Genomic DNA, 18,546 nt, shown 5'->3' on the forward strand with positions numbered 1-18,546 from the left:
CTCGCCACCCCAACTGCTCCGGTGTGCATTGTGTGCATGGCGGGAGGGCCGGCCGCATCCTGGCACGTTGCGCTGCTGTGCTGGGCTGCCGCTTCCCTCCTTCGGATGCGGGTTTTGTTCTTTTGAACAAACACACGGGGCAGAACAACAAAAATAATCCCCCCTTTTCCCATTGATCTCGGCGCTGGGGCTGTGTGAACCAGCAGCCAGCTGCGGTCGCAGCGAAGTCCCCGGGGCATCGCTTGCCAGCCGCCGCAGCAGGGTCAGGGGTTCTTTGTACTGAGAAACCCCTGGGAAAGAGACACTTCCCCTTTGCTGGAAGAGGAAAGGGCCACCAGGTTTGGACTGTCCTGGCTGGTGAGCTCCACTGATATCGTGGCTCTCGCTTTATTGCAGCAGTTATTGATAAAAGCCCCGGAGGTAAGAGGCTGGCTGGAGCCCGATGAGCTCCCGGCATGCTCAGGAGGGAGGAAGGGCTCTGTCTGCCATCGAGCTTTGCATGGGGTGCGTGCAGCAGCGCTCACCCTCTCCGGTGCCGGTGAGGTGGCAGCAGCTGCTCCAGGTCACCTTGGTGAGTGTAGAAGGGCCAGGAGCTCACCACAGAGGACATCTCTGTCCTCATGTGCTGCCACAGCAGCGGGGCCAGCCAGCATCCTGGTGTGAATTCGTCCCTGCAAGCGTGCCCACGCGTGCAGCTGCCTTCACAGGTGACCAAAATTTCTCTTTCTCCTCCCAGAAACCTCCGCTCCTGAAGACCCCAGCCTTGGGTTTCACGTTGTGCCAAGCCTCTGCCCTCACCCTGGCCAGCCCTGCCCACGATGGCGTTGTGTCTCAAGCAAGTCTTCAACAAAGACAAAACGTTTCGTCCCCGAAAGAAGTTTGAGCCGGGCACCCAGCGCTTCGAGCTGTACAAGAAAGCCCAGGCCTCCCTCAAGTCCGGGCTGGACCTGAAAGCGGTGGTGCAGCTGCCTCCTGGTGAGAGCATCAACGACTGGATCGCCGTGCACGTGGTGGACTTCTTCAACCGCATCAACCTCATCTACGGCACCATGTCGGAGTACTGCACGGAGAAGAGTTGCCCCATCATGTCGGGCGGGCTCAAGTACGAGTACAGGTGGCAGGACGATAGCAAATACAAGAAGCCGACCAAGCTGTCGGCCCCGCAGTACATGTGTATGCTGATGGACTGGATCGAGATGCTCATTAACAACGAGGACATCTTCCCCACCAGGATAGGTGAGTGCACTCTGGTTCTTCGCGGGAAGGCTGGGGTTGTAACCGGTGCAGGTTACAACCTCAGGGTTGGTATTGCTGAACTTTGTGATCTGAAGGATTGCAGCCTTTCCTGTTGCAGGTGTTCCTCCATGTCCGTCTCACACCCCCTTGCTGCAAATTGAGCTTGGGATTCCTCGCCCGGCTCCTAGGGGATGTGGAAAACAATATTGTTCTTTTCTGTGCTTGAACTTTTTCCACATATTCTGTGACTGTGAGAAATGAGGGCTGGTAGGTCATCAACTCCCTTGCCCCTCCTCAAGGAGCTGAGCCACAGGGCTGGTTAGAGGTGGTCATCACATCCCTGCAGCGCGCTCTTCTCTTGCCTAACCAACTCCATTTCTTTCTGGTTTTCCAGGTAGGTTCATGCTCCCAAGGTCTAACCCTCATCCCACCTTGCTGCTCCACTTCTCAGCTCCTTTCCGTCTCTGCTAATTTATCTCAGCCCTGATTATACATCACACATCTTGCTATTTAGCTGAGGCATTGCCCAAGCAGAGATGCCTGACCCAGGATCTGGCCCTTCCAGCTGGCAGCATGGACGATGCATCCCTTCAAAAAGTTTGGCCTCAGGAACTTGCAGCACCTGCCAAAGGCAACACAGCTTGCAAACTAACCCCTCCACTGCTGACCTGCAGCGCTTGGCAGCTGCTGGGGCCGATATTAGCCCTGCTACTTAGCTGCTTTCTTATAGTCTGGGGAGATGAGTTCAAGGGTTGGAGCTGATGCGTTGGGTGGTGGGGCTGCCAGAGCCTCAGGTCGCACCTTGGAGTGGTTGCTTTTCAGATAAAATGCAAAGCTGCTTGAATGTAAAAGAAGATTTAAGGAGCTTTGGGGGGAAACACCTGGCTTTGCAAGTCTGCTTGACCTTTTTCATTTTCCCAAGCAGCACAGCTGACAGAGCCATATGAAATCTGCAGTTTAGGCTCAGGATTTTCATTAATATGCTAGGAAACACTGAAGAAAATGGTCTGTGTGGGATGACTGGCTGTCACTAACTGTTGTAGCCCTGTTTGGCTGTGCTGTAACATCTAGTTCTGTGTATTTTTGGGGGAAGTCTCTGGCCCTCGGAGGCTCAGAGGCGTCGCGGCTCTGCAAGCAAGAGGGAAGCAGTGCCTGCAGGCTGCTTGTGCCAAACTTAATTTCCACCTTCTGGGATGGGGTGACCCCCCAGAACCCTGGTCTGACCTGGCTGCACTGGCTATGCCTGGGGTTAGGGTGGTACACCTGCCTTCCGGGGCTTTCTTTTTGTCTCCCTCCATCACCTGAAGCCAAGACCTGCAGGCAATAGCTGCCGCCTTCCCCTTGCTGGCGGTCTGGGTAGCGCAGTGCCAGATCCTCGTGCCGGAGGACAGGCAGATAACCTGCCTTCGGGGCGCACAGGGGAGTCAGCCCTTGGGATTCATCCGCTGCGCCATGGAGGCATCCTTCCCTCGTGGGCTCAGTGGGCTCCACACATCCCGGCGGACAGAGGAGGCTGGAAGTGTGGCTGGCCGACGGTGCTGGTGCAGGATGCTCCGTGCCAGCAGCCCCAGCTCTGCTGGGGACAACGAAGTCCCTGTTGATTCTGGCTGCAGCTGGGACCAGGCTCGCTGCTACCTAAGGGCGAAACGGCAGCCACAGGGTACAGGCTGGATCTTCCATTTTCCAAGGCTTGTTCCCAAGGAGAAGCTCTGTGTGCTGTTAAAAGCAGGGGCGCAGACATAGATTTACTCCATTTTTCCTCTGGCCAGAAAGAAGAGTGTCCTGGTCCAGTTTCACACCTTTCAGGAGGGATTTGGGATGTGATGCTGCTTGAAAGCTGCTCTGGGGAGTCAGGGCTACAGGGAGTCTTAATACTGCAGAAAGCAGGCAGCCACGGAGGGACGGCGTCATCGCAGCACTCTCCACTCTCCCACGTCTCCCTCAGAGGCACAAAAGCCAAGTACAGTCACGGCTCTGCTGGTTTTCACCCTGTCCCTGGCACTTCTCCCTCTGAGGTGTAACACATCCCGACATGAGGAGGGACGGCTGGTGTCTCTGGTTTCCACTTCTCCTTTCGTTTCGGCGTGGGGGTAGTTCTGGGTGAGATCCAGGCTGGCTGCAGGCGGTTGTGGGGCAAACCCATTTTTTTTCTTTTCCAAAGCCATTCCCAGGGTCCCTCTTCCAAGCCCCTTTCTTGGGGGTGGGGACCCTCACATCCCTGAGTGACTTCATTCCCCTTGCTGGCAAAGCAAGGTGCTTCTGGCCTCGCACATGTTAAAAGGGAACTTAGCCTGAGATCGCACTTTAAAACGCATGAAAGGCTGTTGTTTTCAGCAGGGGGAGGAGGGAGCCGGTGGCAGTTTGTCGTCAGTATGTCCCCAATTAACTGCCTTTCGCTGGCCTGCCTTGTGCGCTGGGTAATTACTCGGCTGCTCTGGCATTTCAGAAGACGGAGGTTTTTGGCCAAAGGGAAATGTCACATCCGCCCCTTCCTGACGGGCTGCTCCTCGTCGCCGCGCCGGATGACGGGGGAGGCTGGGGGACGCAGCAGGGAGGGACGCGGGGCTCAGGGACAGCGGCCAGGGCGAGCAAACGGAGATACTCAGCCTCCCTCCTAAAGAGCCAGCCCAGAGGGAAAAGACCCAGGGCAAGGAGAATAAGGCACAGAGAGGACACAGGGGAGATGTGAGCTGTTTTAAGGAGGGGGAGAAGTCTGACAAAGCGATGGAGGGAAAAATAAATTTCATGCTCTGGGGTTGAGGTGAGGCTCTGCAATATCAGTAGCAGAGATGGGATTTAGCATGAAGGTTTGTTCCACTCCTGCTCACACTGGAGAGGTCCACCGGCACAGCCACTCAGTGGGTGTTTCATGAGCTGCGTACATCTCAGCTTTCCCTCCTGGCCCCTCTTTGCCATGTGCAATAAAACTGTCCAGCACAAAGATTTCCTTGGCTAAGGCCACCTGACCGCAGACAAAAGACTTCTTTTTTTTTTCTTTTTTTAGAAACAGTAAGTGTTCCCCCAACTTGCTAACGTTGCCTGAGGCTAACCTCAGCATCCCTCTCCATCCAAAAGCTACAAAGCCTGAAGCAGCACATGATTCAGCAGGGCTCACTCATGGCTGTCCTGACAGTTAAGGGGGAGGTATTTCATGGGTCAGAGTGGGGAAATCCTTCTCCCTGGGGTGAGAGGCTCAGCTGGAAATGAGCAGAGCTGGTTCACTGGCTTGTGGGCTCACAGGGTCCTTTGGCATCAAGGAGGAGACCTTGGCTGGTGTAAATGGGCACAACCCCAGTGACCGGAGCAGAACTGGGCTGATTTGCACCACTAAAGCATCTGGTCCTTCAGCGCGTGTCAGAGCTGTGGAGGTGGGAGGGGAACAGAGCGACCCAGGTGACAAACACCTTCGGTTTGGCCAAACTGCGTGATGCAGAGCTTGTGCCAGCTCTGCAGCGAGGCCGGAGGGGCAGCCAACATCTGAAATGGCAGCTAGGGAGCCTGACACCAGCAGACAGCTTGTGACCTGGCACAGTTAACCAGCAGGACCGCAGCCCTCGGATGGCACGCTTGCACCAGCAGAAAATCCCTATGATGGTTTAATGGGGCCAGGGGGCTGCCAAACCCTCTGCAAGGGTCTGGGAGAGATACTGCGTCTTCCCCATCCCCAGGGAAATCCACCTGCAGGGCTTGGTCCCACTTAAAGGCTTTGCTGTATAATCCTTCCTCTGGAGCGGAAACCTGTTTGTCTGCCAGTCAAGATGAGACAAATCCCTGCACGGAGCTATGCCAACCTGATCGCTATAAATCTACAGCAGCAGCAGCTTTCCCAGACGACCCGTATCAGTTTGCATTTGCTAGCGCTCTGTTTCCACTCTTCCAACCAATGCAGCTGTCCTGAAAAATACATTTAAATGGAGAATGAGCATTGTTCCCATGCAGGGAGTAGAATAAATGATTCTACAGGTGTATTTTTACCAGCTGGTAAAACTATATCAGTAGATTTCTTCAGTGAGTGGCCACGTGAACAAATTACCACCTGGAAAATATCGGCTCCTCCCAGTAATCATTCTGCCCCGTGGTGCCTGGTTTTAGGGAGCAGCGGTGGGCCGGGGAGGAGGCTTGGGTCGATGGGGTTTGCAGGGCCCCTGGCAGTCGGCTGCGTCTGCACCAGTCAGCCCAGCGCCAGGCTGCGGGATGCACAAGGCCGGGCGTCCTACATCAGCACCATCGCGGCTGCTGAAACGTCTCTGTTATTAAATCAGTGCGGACGCAGGGTTTGGACCCGACCCAGCGCCGGAAACACCCTGCGCTCTCTGCCAAATGTGCCTGTGGCTCTAAAGAGCACGAGCCACAGGAGATTTTGGAACAGTTCTTGGAAAGCTTTTCAAAACTCAAGCTCTGCCATTCAAGCGTGGTCCCAAAACAATTATAAAAAACAGAAAAAACTTGGTGTGAAATTATCCGATACTTTCTCCCCATAACAACATGAGAAAAATGTTCAGAATTCAGCTAATTATTGCCGTTCTCTCAGCTGGCTATTTTTTACATGATTTGTCTTTTTTTTCTGCCTATTTTCTTCCAAAATTAACACCATACCAGCTTGCAGCTGCCATCATGCTGTTAGTTTTAAATGGGGCTTTAAAGACTTATTTTTGGGAAAAAATGAATCACCGAACACCACGGTGGCCAAAATGGAATTGAGAAATAATAACAACAACAATAATTCATCACATAGTTCATTGAATTACTGCTTTTGCAGAGAAAAAAAAATACAATTGCGAAGAAGCAAAATAGCTTCCCAGTACTGTTTCGTCATGAAAAAATTAAATTGGCTGGAGCATGAGGGTTAGGGACGGGAGAGATGGCAAGAAAGATCAAGAGCCATTCGCAGTTCCTTACCGTAAGCGCAGGCATTTTGTTACCTCTCATTTTCATTTCCTTTTACACGTGGTCCCACATGGTTTCCTTATGTTTTGAAGCAATCAGCACAGAGTGGGGAAAACAGACTTCTCGGAGCATTAAATCACATGTTGGGGTTTTCAAGCAAAACATGCAAGATAAACTGAAGGTGGTAATTCATTTCAGGGCTGTGAGTCACGCCACTCGCCAGCGCCCTGGCTGCGTTGCAGGGAGTGAAATTGTACCTGCTGTACTCTCAGCTTTTGCCCTGGCTTGGAGCATGGGTAAGGTCCTCCCTTTTCCGCCGCCGCGGATGGCTGCTCTGCTCCACTCCTCCTGGGATCGGGCTGCGTTTCCGCCCTGGGACAGGCGATGCTCCCAGCGCCGGCCGTCTGGTCTGTGTGCAGCGTCTGGGTAGCGCATGCCTGTGATCATGGGTGGAGAAAAAGAGCTGAACTTGTGTATAAATGTTTTTCCCAGCATCTGAGCGAGCTCACGTTGCACTCCGTGGTCCCCTCCTCATCACTCATCACGCAAGAAGAGTCAGAGGGGGGCTAGATTGTGGGTTTGCTGCTGCTTCCTCCAAGGTCGCTGGATGGTGGGCACCGGTGATTTAAATGTAAGGGTAATTTTCACGCCTTTAAATCAGCCCAGATGGGTTTTGTGGTGTTCTGCTGTCCCTTGGGGCAGCTGGGACCGGTATCCGTGGGACACGCTGGGATGGCGTTGCTGGGTTGCCGTGTGTCTGTAGGGCTGGGGAGGGTGAAACAAACCCAAGAAACATCACGCTGCCAGGGTGGTTTGTCAAAACCTGGGGCTCCATCCTGACTTTCCCCTGGCCCGCCACACTCCTGCTAATGGGTCATCTCAGCCACGCAGAGTCTGTCCCACCAGCCTCATCCCTTCATTTCACCAAGCTGCTACTCCTGCTCCTTCATGCACCACCTCAGAGATGGAGAAAGTCCCCCAAGCAAGGGCCACCACTGCCCCGTTCCCAAGTGCCACTTATCGGCGCATTGGCCACTAACGGGGTCTCTCTGCCGCCGGCTGTAACGCTGACCTGCCTGGCCCAGCCTGGCAGGGAGGTGGCAGCCCCAAGCTGCCCCGCACGCTTGGGGAATGGGCCCTGTTGCTCCCTGCTTGCTGTCGCGGTGACCCCTCCCAGCAGCCAAGACAGCTTCGACGTGAACGTACAGGGGCCTGGCTGCTCGGTTTCAAGCTAAACATCTGCAAGGGCAGGATAGGTGTGTGCCAGTACTGAGATCCCTGTCCCAGGGCTCTCCCCTTGCTGGGATGTGCTGGCTGCAATGTGCGCCTGGCTGCCGGGAGGAGGCACAGCCTGCTCTTGCTGTGTCCCCTCGTGTGCTGGAGAGGATGTCACATCACATGCGTTGTCCGCTGGACATCCGCTGCGCGGCAGCCGTGACCCAGGGCAAGCCGTATTTAAAACCGGCGGGGCAGCCGTGCCCCAGGGCAAGCCGTATTTATGCCAGATCTTTCTGCTGTTCTCAGATTGGTCAGATGCAGCTTTTACTGGAGAACCCTTTCCTTTCAGCTCTGGGCGAGGGGATGGGGAATTTCTCCAGCTCCTCGCCAGCGTGGCCAGTGCCTGCTGGGGCTGCTGTGGGTTGCTTTCTAGGTCACCGGAGATCAGCAGCGAGGCACGACTGCTGCTGGCGGAGGCAACCTGCTTATCAGATATCTGTCCTGCTTCCTTCCCACGGGGGAGCGCTTTGATCAACTGGCGCAGGCCCCCGTGCCAGATGCAGGGTCCAGTCAAGCATCCGTAGCCTGTATGGAGGGTCCTGGCACAGGAGGCGCAGAGGTGGCTGCAGCACGGGGAGAGGAAGCAGGACCCGATGGCCAGGGTTGTGCCCTGGGGCTGCCCCTGCCTCCCTGGGCATGTGTGCGAGTGAGAGGGGTGACGCGGGGAGAAAGAGCTAGAGCCGGACCCCAGTGACCCCTGGACCCAAAGGACCATCGTGGGTGGTGGTGTCAGGACACGGTAGGGTGAGGGGTGACCTGTAGAAGTCCATTAGTGACAGCCGGCCACCACTACAGCCTGCCCATGTCTGGAGGAGATGGCACACACTGACACCTTGTGATGGACACAAAGAAGAGCAGCCCAGCTTCACCTCCCGGGAGCTGCTGCTGCTGCTGGGTTCATGTGAAAGCACAGTGGTGGGGTAGCCCAGAAGGGTACTGGTAGGTCCTGGCAGCCTGATGATATCTTTCCAGGCATTAAGTATAGGATAGCTCAGCAACTCCCATAGTTGCCGATGGCCAGGAGATTTGGACTAGATGACCTTTAAAAGTCTCTTCCAACCCAAACTATTCTATGATTCTATGATTCTATGATTTATGCCAAATCTCTGTTCCTTGATGCAAGCAAGGGATTTGGAGAACCCAGGATGTAGCTGGAGGTGTCTCTCAGCTGCCAGCATGTCCATGAAGACTTGCTGGTAATATTTATAGGACAAGACGGTTCCTGGCTAACCTTAGGACAAAAGCGGTGGAAAACCACTTGTCACCATCTGCCAGCTCTGGAGGTGGCTCATCTAACAGCAGTATAGGGACCACAGATGCTAACAGCCCTGGGAGTCTGAAATCCTTTTGATCTGCTGTTCACTGTCTGATCTTATTTCTTTCTCAGCTGAGGACTGGGTTGAGGTTTGCTGCTTTCCTTCACTATCACTCTTCGCAGTTTGGCGATAAACTCCCAGTGGCTGCTCAGGTCTGATTTCTTCCTCGCTGCCTGCTTTGACCGGAGGAGGCACGAGGCAAGTGGGACAGGTGACAACCTGGAGGTAACAAATGCATCGCTGTCTGCCTGCTGGCACCTTGCTGAGTTCCCGGCAGCGACTGCTCGCCTCTGGTCCCAGGGAGACAGGCTGTTCAGAACAGCGTGTATTCCCCAGCCAGGGCCCGGCAATGTGCGCTCATCAGAAATTACTTATCACGATGCATTTTTCTTTATTGAAAAAAATGTTTCTTCAAAGCTGGTCTGCAGGGGCCACCCTAACAGCATGTCTGAGCCCCCAGCTGGATGGCTTTTATTTGCTCAGCAAATTCTCACTCAGTGCAAAAAGCTCAAATGAAGCTGTTGATAAAGCACCGTGTCCCTCCTGACTGCAGGGAAACCTGGAGCTCTCTCTCTGATCCCTGCCCTTATCAGACTGGCAGGCAAGGAGAGCTCCGCAGTCAAGGGTGCAGGGCAGAAGCAGATCTCCAGTACCAGCTCTGAGCTGCTGGCATGGGGAGAGCCTGGTTGTACTTTGCCAGATGTGAACACCTTTCCCAGAAAGTCCTAACAGGACCTGTTAGAGCCGGCAGTGAAACGGGTCATGCCGAGGTCCCTGCTGCGGGAGCAGCCCTGGGGCTGCAGCGTGCTCGTGGTTATGCAGAGCAGCGGCCGTGAATCAGTCCCAAAACCACCTCTCTGTGTTCGTGTGACGCTGAGCCGAGATACGTGTCCTCCTCCAAGTGGTGGCTGGGACATCCACCTGTGGCACAAGCACACGCGCTTCTGCCCTGCCCGCTGCACCCACGAAGCAAATGGAGACTGGGCTGGGCGGAGGGTGACTGTTTTAGACCAAAGACCATTTTCTGTTACGAGTGCTGCGATACTGAACCCAGCACCCGCCGAACCCTGGCCACTGAAAACACAGGCTCCACACATGATGCGTTTTGCCACCCACGGAGGAGAGGGGCATGGCACTGCTGCTGGGAAACAAAACTGCCAGGAGCCTTTGGGAAAAATAGTTTAATTGCCTAGAGAGGCTGATGAGAAAGATTCAAAGATAAAATTACTATTTTAGATTTTTTTAGCTAAGAGATTTGCTGATGCTTTCCACAGCGCAAAATGTGTGAGCTGGCCATGGCTGAGCAGAGATTATTTGGAAAGATTTTTAAGAGGTTATGTGCTGCATTAATAAGAAGCTAAGGGAGGAGGCTGGTACAACCGTGGGAAGGGAGGTTTTTATTTTGTTCTTTGCAAATTTGCATCGAATTGCTCAGGGGAGAGGAAGAAACTTCAGGAAAACAAATTCCAGTTGTTTCATTTTCCTCCTCCCAAAAAATATATTCAGGGTTTCAAAGCCAAGTTTCCTTTAGAGATTTACCCCAAACTTGCTGACACTGACTGTATCACACCTCTGAGATTTTCACGGTGATAGCAATGCATTTAGACAAGGATGGAAATGTAGAGTATGAAATTGTATCCTTGTGCGGGACAAGGCTGAAAGTATACAGCAATGTGTGGTGGGTCCCGTTCTTGAACAACCTGGGAGGACATCTCAGGAGGGAGCATCACACAGGTACAATGAAATTACAACCTAGGCATCATTAAGATGGGCAGTTTTCTTCCTGTTTTAATGGGACATTTGTTTGAAACAAGGATCAGGAAAAAAGGTAGAAACCCCACCTGTTTCTGATGACGCATCAGAAGTGATGTTTGAGGCTATGTGGAGGAAGAAAAACGGTATGAACTATGCTTTTGGTTCAGAGGACCAGGGAAGGTATCTTTTCTGCTGGGAGGAGGTTTAGTTTTGTTCATGGACCTGGGTAAACACAATTTGACTTACGCTGTGCCTGCACAGGCTTGTAGGGGAAAGGCAGGGAGAGAGGGCAGAAGGATCCTCTGCAAGATCGCTCTGGATAGAGCCAGGTGTGGAAAGATGTGGCCTCCTCCACTGGATGAGAAATTTTCTCTCCTAGGGCTACTCCCCAAATCCTCAGACCATGCCTGTGTCAAATTGCTAGTTGGGCAATGAGGAAGTATGTGGGGAGAGCTAGATGCACATTGCCCCGGTGTAGCTGTCACTCTTGACATTAGCCAAGGGAGCCCTTCCTCATCATCCATGACTGCCTATTAAGCATGACCGTGACATTTAAACGCTAGATTTTTTTTTTGGAAATGGTCAAATGGCTTCCAACTTGCTTCTGCTTTGCAGGTGTTCCCTTCCCCAAGCAGTTCCAGCAAGTTTGCACTAAGATCCTCACCCGCCTCTTCCGTGTCTTTGTCCATGTCTACATCCACCACTTTGACAGCATCATCAACATGGGTGCTGAGGCTCACGTCAACACCTGCTACAAGCACTTTTACTACTTCATCAGGGAGTTCAGCCTCGTTGACCATCGGGAGCTGGAGCCTTTGGTAAGGATGCCCCAGGGATGGGGAGGTGGAGGGGGTGAGAGTGGTGTGGGCAGAACACAGCGCTGGTAGATTCAGGTGGGGGTGGACTCTGAGCAGTGCAGTCACCCTCACTGGACTCTTTCAGCCACCCTACCTCAGAAGCACACCCATATTTTCAGTCCTGTAACCATCAGCCTTAGTTCTCTGAGAGAGAACTTCCCAGCAACACTGAGGAAACCCTGCACCCTTTGAAAACCCTCCTTAAACTTTGCCTCTGCTGCCATGTCTATGAATCGCTCCTCAGTATTCTCAGGCCCACCGGAACATAGCGTCCCTCTATACTGTCTTGGTAGCTCTAATGCAACTTGCACATCAAAGTGTTTCCAGCCAGTTGTGCCCACATGGCTTTCAGGGGTCAGATTTGAGCCCAAGTCTCCTCTCCACAGTCTTGAGTTTTCCTATTAGCAGACTAAGGTCCCTGCTTGAGATCCTAGCATGAATTACAATGAGGCTGCAGGAAGGCAGGCCCCAATAGGACATGCAGCTCCAGACAACAGCTACAGAGGCCAAGCTGGAGAGGCCTTGCTGGAGCTCCAAGCTTCCCTGCAGCCTCCCTTGGGAAGCAATTAGCCAGGCAGAGAGTGAGAGTCCTTAAAAACAGCAAGACTGGTGGGAAGCAGAGGCCAGACAGCCCAGGCACATAAACTAGAAAATGCACTAGTTAGTTTTGTAAGAGAAGCAAGTGTGTCACAGGCAAGGGTGAGTGTGGTCTGACCTAGGGAGGGCATGTTGCAATGGGGAGAAGAATTATAGGGAACCCAGTAGTTAGCACGCTGTGATAAGGGCTGGGTTGCAGAAAAGGCCGTATCCAGCAGCAGAGAACCAGGGAAGACCAAGAGGATCTAATCCCAGAGAGACAAAGAGCTGAGAAAAGTCCCAGCATGAGCTGCCTGTTTAGGAATATCTAAAGCTAAGCGGCTTTACTCTTCTGCTTTCATTTGTCTCAGTCAATTTGCTGCCCGTCTGCTCTGATCGTGATTTGGGGGGATGGAGAGATGATGATCTAATTAGGGGAGACTTGAATGACAACAGCATCTGCATTAATTATTTCGTAGAGTTTGATTGTGACCTATATTATCACAGTGGCCCCCAGCTCCACAAAATGGCAGCTCAGCGTCACTCTGTCCTCTGTTAGTCTTCCTCACCACCGTTCCTCATAACAAGCTTCTTTAGCATTGATATATAGCCCATAATGGTGTCATCTCTTTTGACTGATGCTTGCTAATGTAAATAATTAGCACCTAATAGCCAAAACAGAGGCTGACATTGCTAAATAGGCTTTCAACGCCAGTCACTCACATGCAACATGAGATGATTTATGGGTCTGGAGGAATCTAAGATGAACAGATTTTCCCATGTGATGCAACCAGGGTTAAACTACAAGAAAATGAGACACATTTACCTTTGGTCTATCCATGCCTCATTTCTTGGTGTGCCCATTGCCTGGCATCCAAGCCCCAAGCAGACCCAACCACATGGGAGACCTCCTTCCCTCAGGCAATGACTTGCTGTAGGTGTGTATGAGTGTGTCCTGCAACCAGAGGACAGCCGTGTCCAGGATGCAATGCTGAGCTGAGGAGGGAGGGACAAGTTGCTGCAGCTTATAACCAACTTTCAAAAACTGAAAGTGGTCCTTCTGGCCATGCTGTTACCCCAGGGAGGCTGCAGCTTGACACTGCCATCAGTCCCAAAGTCTGCATGGGTTAGGATTGATCCAGTAGCTTCCAACAGCATTTCTCTCTGCTGCAGGCAGGGAAAGCAAAAATGGGAAGTTTCTTCATGTGCATCCCAGGGGCTTTCCATTGAGCCCCCGGGAGCCTGGTGTGGCTCCAGTTCATTGTTCTGTGGAGCATGTGGGGAGCCCGGCGTTCATGCTGTTCTGGTTTTGCTTCAGCAGCAGTTGTGAAGATGCACAAATAGTAACATCCAACCTCTGCAGCATTTTATGGTTGACCTCAGTCCACTTTCCTGTGGCTAATTACTCTCCCCAGCTCAGGGCAGAGCACCAGTGACTTGCTTTGCTCATTCCCCTTCTCACTGGGCTGCACCATAGCTGTTGCCCTGCTCCTAAGTGTTTTTAAGTCCTGAAGGATTCATCAGCTGGTTTGACACTTAAACAAGGACAGACAGTGCGTTGCATTTGCCTTCATTTTAGGCTAAGGCTGCAGGATTTAGTTTTTGCAAGTTCTCAAGGTTTGTGGAAAGGTGATGATCTCTCAGTAGGGATGAGATGAACTATCCTTGAGAGGCTCAGTCTCTCTTCACTGCCTCATAAGCCCAGACAACTGTCCTAACCTTGCACTTAGATGGCCAGAGTTAGTCCACATGAATCCCATGAAAGAGGAGGCTCCTGCCTGCAGAGGTGCCTGTTCCCTGCACATGACTATGGAAGGCTACCAAGCATTTGGAGGGAAGATATCTGCAACAGGACAGCAGGTCTGAGTGCTGTATTATGGTTGGAGCTTTCTAGATGTGGGCTTTCTACTGAGGAGCCACAGTTTTCACATTTAGGAGTAAGAAGAAAGAAAAAACCAGCATCTCCCCAGCCAGAAAATGTCCTATTAGGCCCAAATAACTTAGAAAAATTACAGGGATTGTGGGATGAAGGAGTTCTTGGTTTTTAAGCCTGCCTCTGGCTGAATCTCCCTTTGCTGCCTCAGTTTCCCTTTTGTCAAGCTTCTTTGGGATGTGATTTCTTAGCAGTAAATCTTGGGAGCCGAGAATGAGAGAGATCCTTTGTACGGGCAGAACTAGTGAAAGGCAGTGATTCACTCTCTTAAAAAATCAAAAAATATGGGAGCACAGAGAAGCCGTGCACTTGCTTCCTTGACAAGGGCAGGTCACGGTGCTGGGCAGCAGCACTGGCAGAGGTCCAGCTGGTTGCGTACTAAGGCAGAGCTGTGGGGATTTCCAGAGTGTGATGAATGCTTTGGACATTTGGGGCCAGCCTGAGGAGCTCGCAGGCGGCTTGGTAGTCCACCGGCCGCCCTAACCCATCCCACTCAAGGCTGCTTTTCTGCGTGGTGCTGTGCTAGTGGGGTGAGCTGGATGCTGTTGCAAGAGGATGCTCACAGTCTTCTCATCCCCTCTTCTTTCTCCTTCCGAGATGTTTGCAAACACTTCCCGTTTGCAATGTGATTTTGTGGCAGAGCATCAGCTTTTCATTTGATGGCGCGGTTCTGCGCTCCAGTGATTTTGCATGTTACTCCTACAGAGAAGCCCTCTCTTTGCTACTTTCCCCCGATGGATCTTAAAAACAAAGCTCTCGGCACTGAAGAGCTGAGATTGTAGCTTCTGTCCCTCTTGGTTACATCACTAAAGGGCCTTTTATAGTATATATATAGTGTATATATAGTGTGTATATATATACTCAAGGGTCATCCTACCTTCCTAGTTCTACTTTTTTTAGAGTCGCACCCTTCCTTCTCCGCAGACCAGTCCTACTTCAGATCTATTTTGGGAGTACATTTTAACGTGCAAACCTTTCTCTGGGGTGCGTGAGGGGGTCTAGGCGCACACGCAAATTCACAAGCCATGAACCTGATGAGCCAGAGAAAATCACAGACTTTCCTTGCTGCAGCAATGTACATGATTTGCAAGCTATTAGTTGAGCTCCTTAAGGCAAGGACAAATACCATCTTCCACCAGCTGAAAGCTGGACACCTTCCTAATGCAGCTGGCATGTCACCATCCTGGCTAAAGAAAACAGTCTGTTAGCCTAAACAGAGCTCGGTCTTGCAAGAGGTTTCCTGTGGCCCTCTGTTATTAGCACTCATTTGCATTGCACTGTGACCGTGGGATCCCTTGCCAAAACCACAGGTCCTTTGGGTGAGCTGTTGTCACCTCCCGGAGCGAGAGCCAGCGGCTCCCAGGAGCAGCTCCATGTCCCGTCTCCCTAGGCAGCTGCAAACGGGGGCTCTGAGAGCGGCACCGCCTTGTCTGGCTGCTCCGCGGCTGAGTCAGGAGCAGGACCTGCATCTTTCAACATCTCAGCCAATGCTCTTTTCTTGGACTGCTTGCAAAGCTAGAGCACAGCCAAAATAACCTTGTGCCACAGAGACTAAGGAAGATGCCAGGAAGGAGCTGCTGAGGCAGAGCAGTTCCCAGGAGGGCTGGCATGGGAAATAGAGAAACGCTCCCCGAGACTCCCACAGTCGCTTCCTTGGGCTGTTTTTGGACACCTACCAAACTGCCTGATGTGTCACTCTACTAAAACCTGTCTTTTGCACTTACTGTTTCTTTCTTTTCTCTCCCCCTTCAATGCAGAAAGAAATGACAGAACGAATTTGCCACTGAAGCATTCTGGCAGGCAAACTCAGCTGGCTCATTCGGCGTCCGATAGGACAAGACACCCTGTGGTGGGAGAGCTCTTCCCAAGGACTCACTCTGGGCATTTCAACTCAATGAACTATGAACACTGCAGAAGAGCCTCTTCAGGCCAGGGCCGAATCCTAAGCTTGCCAAGCATCTCTGGACAGATTGTTTTTTTAATAGATCCCAGTCTCTGTTGTATGAATCCTGTCTTAGAAAGCCACTGACTTACTGGAGAACAAGGCAAGTTTGGTTGACTTTTGCACGCTCTGGTTTCTAAGACTCAATCCCATGTCTGATAACATTCCTTCAGCTACCTTTCCTCTTGTTTTGTCCTCAGCTACACTGATCTCCAAATGTTTTATTAGTGATTCCTGCCCTGTGAGCAGGTGCGATCTTAGCTACCAAGTAATGTCTGTTACCTTTCTCACATGCAGTGGGATTGTGATAACCTCTGAGATCAGCTCTGCAAAGTTGGTGACATTTGATCCCAACTGCCTTCATGTGGTTAGTTGCTGATATACCATTTTTAACCACGAGCTACGAATGTCTCTCCTTCTGCCCTAATTCATGCTTTACCGAAGGGACCCTTTTTCCCCCCCAAGGGATTTTTCACGGTTGGCAGCGGGGACTTCGTGATGTTCTAAGATGCATCCAACACTGCTTGGACTAATGGCAAGGTGGCCCCATTACAGAGAAGGTGAACTAGGGCACTCTTCAGTGTGATCAGCAGTCTACCCGAGAAAGACTCAGAAAGTGGTATAAAGAAACTGTTGCCAGAAAACAGCATTTTCAACATGTCAGCATTTCCTGACATGTTGTCTTGGCTCAAGATCAGCAGATGCTGGCTGTGGAAATTGTTGGTTTTCCATTATCCAACCCTACAGCATAGTAAATCAGGTGGAGAAGGACTTTAAGAGACATCTAATCTACCCTGTTCTTCCAAAAAGGCAAGATCAGTCCTTCTTAAACCTTTTTGACCTTTTGAAAGCATACGATTGTTACCTGGTCTGTGCCATTATTCCCCTGAAAGGTATCATGTCTCAAAATTTCTTCCCCTTCTGCTTGCAATGCCTGATAACTAGTGTTGTGTTCCCTGTGCCATTTTTCTTTTCACAGGAGTTGAAATCTTTTTTTTTTCAACTGTTTTTGGGGAGTTAAAATAAAATTGACTGAGCCACAGCATTGTTATGTTAGTGTTTCCTGCCCTTTTTCTGGGAAAGTTTCGTATACCAGACACAGCTGATATTTATAATCTGGGGTTTGCCCATTTTTGGGGTATGGTGGGGATGTGGCTAGAAAATGTAAATATTTAGGCCAACATTAAAGTGCACAAGTGAATTTTTAGTGCTCAAAACACTTATTTTGTTGCAAAAATCTATTTTTTTTTAATCTTGTGTACCAGATGTATATTTTTACATGGAAATAAAACCGAGCAAAATGGACACAAAACCACTTGATACATCATTCAAATATTTTCTGTGTAAAATAATCAGTAAAAGTCCAAACATTTTGTCTGTTACTAATTAAAAAAATGTTAATAAGCCTGGTGTACTTCATGCTTCCCTGATTCATCTGTAGTAAGACAGGCATCATCAAAAAGCACCCAGGATAACTTAAAGAGTGGATTTCCCCTGAGAGTCACAGCACTGATGGATCTCAATGCCATGTTGAGACCTCAGCTTGCATCTCAGAAAGCGGCTTGACATAGGCTAATGTTGCTGGTCTGCATCCTCCCCTTGTAGACTATTCACCAGCATCCCACCTGAAGGTATTTTTCCAGTGATGCACAGCTGTGAGTTTCAATCACTACTTTTTCCAAAGGTGTGTGGTTCCTGGGATCAATCTTGCAGCCTCTTCTTGTAGTCAGGAACCGCAGGCACAAATCACTGTGTGGTGCCGAGGCAGGAGATGACAACAGCTCTATCGGGAACCTTCTGCCTTCTTGAGGAGTGAGGCCTGGCTGGACTCAATGCACCTCTGGAAGCTGGTAAGGTTGGGGCTTATGGAAAAGCCGTCTCAACAGTGCAGTCTAAGGGATGAACTGATAGCAGTCTACAGCTACTTCAAGGTGAGGTACAAAGGTGACAGAAGAGCCAACCTCTTCTTAACAGTGGAAGACAGTGAGATAGTGACCAACAGCCACAATTTGTGGCTTAGAAGGTTCAAATTAGACAACAGAAAAAAAGGGTGGTGTGGTCAGCGAACAGATACCCAGAGAGGAATTGTTAACCAACCTCAGTTTAACAAAACTTGGTGTAAATAATGCCCGTGCACAGAAGCCTGCTTATATTTTTGTCTTCCACATTGTCCTGCAGCAATGAGTTCCACCAGGTAATTATGCACTATGCATTACAAAAGGGGAGTGTATTTTGTTTCTTTTTAAACACATGCCTGAGGATTTCAGCCCTCCTGCTTTGGTAGTTTCATGTTTACCTCCTCTGTACCACAGACCTCCCACAGATTGCTGCAGAACAGAAAGTGTTGATTATTTCTGAAAGAGCAACCCACAGACTCATCTCAAGCAGCAATTTAAAAAAGACTATAGAAGGTCGTCTTGTTTTGTTTTGGTATTTTTTTTTCTCTTCTTTTTAACCTAGTTTACCCAAGGAAACACAGCTCACGATTGTGCTGTTACAACTGTATCTTCAGTAACTCTGGAAGCAGTACAGGAAGGGGAGAGAGGGAGACCTGAGTGAAGGTCTGCACTGTGTTCTGCTGGGTGAGCTCAGGCAGCTTATTACACACCAGAGAGTCCACATGGGAGACTTTCACGGCCAAGCAGGATCACAAGCTCCCTGCTGGCTGGATTCCTTGTTAGCCATTAAATGCTGGGTGTCAAATTCTTCCTGTTAAATTAGTGCACGCCTTATTTCGTAGCATGGAAGTCACCCATATTGCTCAGG

General features: G+C 50.9%; 1 protein-coding gene across 1 annotated transcript; it reads left to right on the forward strand.

Annotated features, from left to right (window-relative positions):
- Positions 1-818: 818 nt before the first annotated feature.
- On the forward strand, positions 819-15,625 carry MOB3C (MOB kinase activator 3C). The gene is made up of 3 exons (XM_009585151.1): positions 819-1,236; positions 11,088-11,290; positions 15,596-15,625. Exons 1-3 carry the CDS (start codon positions 819-821, stop codon positions 15,623-15,625), a joined length of 651 nt encoding a protein of 216 aa, XP_009583446.1.
- The last annotated feature ends 2,921 nt before the right edge of the window (positions 15,626-18,546 follow it).

This window comes from Fulmarus glacialis, unplaced genomic scaffold (assembly GCF_000690835.1).
Source record: "Fulmarus glacialis isolate BGI_N327 unplaced genomic scaffold, ASM69083v1 scaffold24419, whole genome shotgun sequence".
Lineage (NCBI taxonomy): Eukaryota > Metazoa > Chordata > Aves > Procellariiformes > Procellariidae > Fulmarus > Fulmarus glacialis.

What these genes read in the sequence shown, in the direction of transcription:
- MOB3C (XM_009585151.1), top strand. Translation starts at nt 819, where the DNA reads ATGGCGTTGTGTCTCAAGCAAGTCTTCAACAAAGACAAAACGTTTCGT. An exon ending in CATCTTCCCCACCAGGATAG is followed by an intron (nt 1,237 to 11,087) that starts GTGAGTGCACTC and finishes TCTGCTTTGCAG; the next exon opens with GTGTTCCCTTCCCCAAGCAG. An exon ending in ATCGGGAGCTGGAGCCTTTG is followed by an intron (nt 11,291 to 15,595) that starts GTAAGGATGCCC and finishes CCTTCAATGCAG; the next exon opens with AAAGAAATGACAGAACGAAT.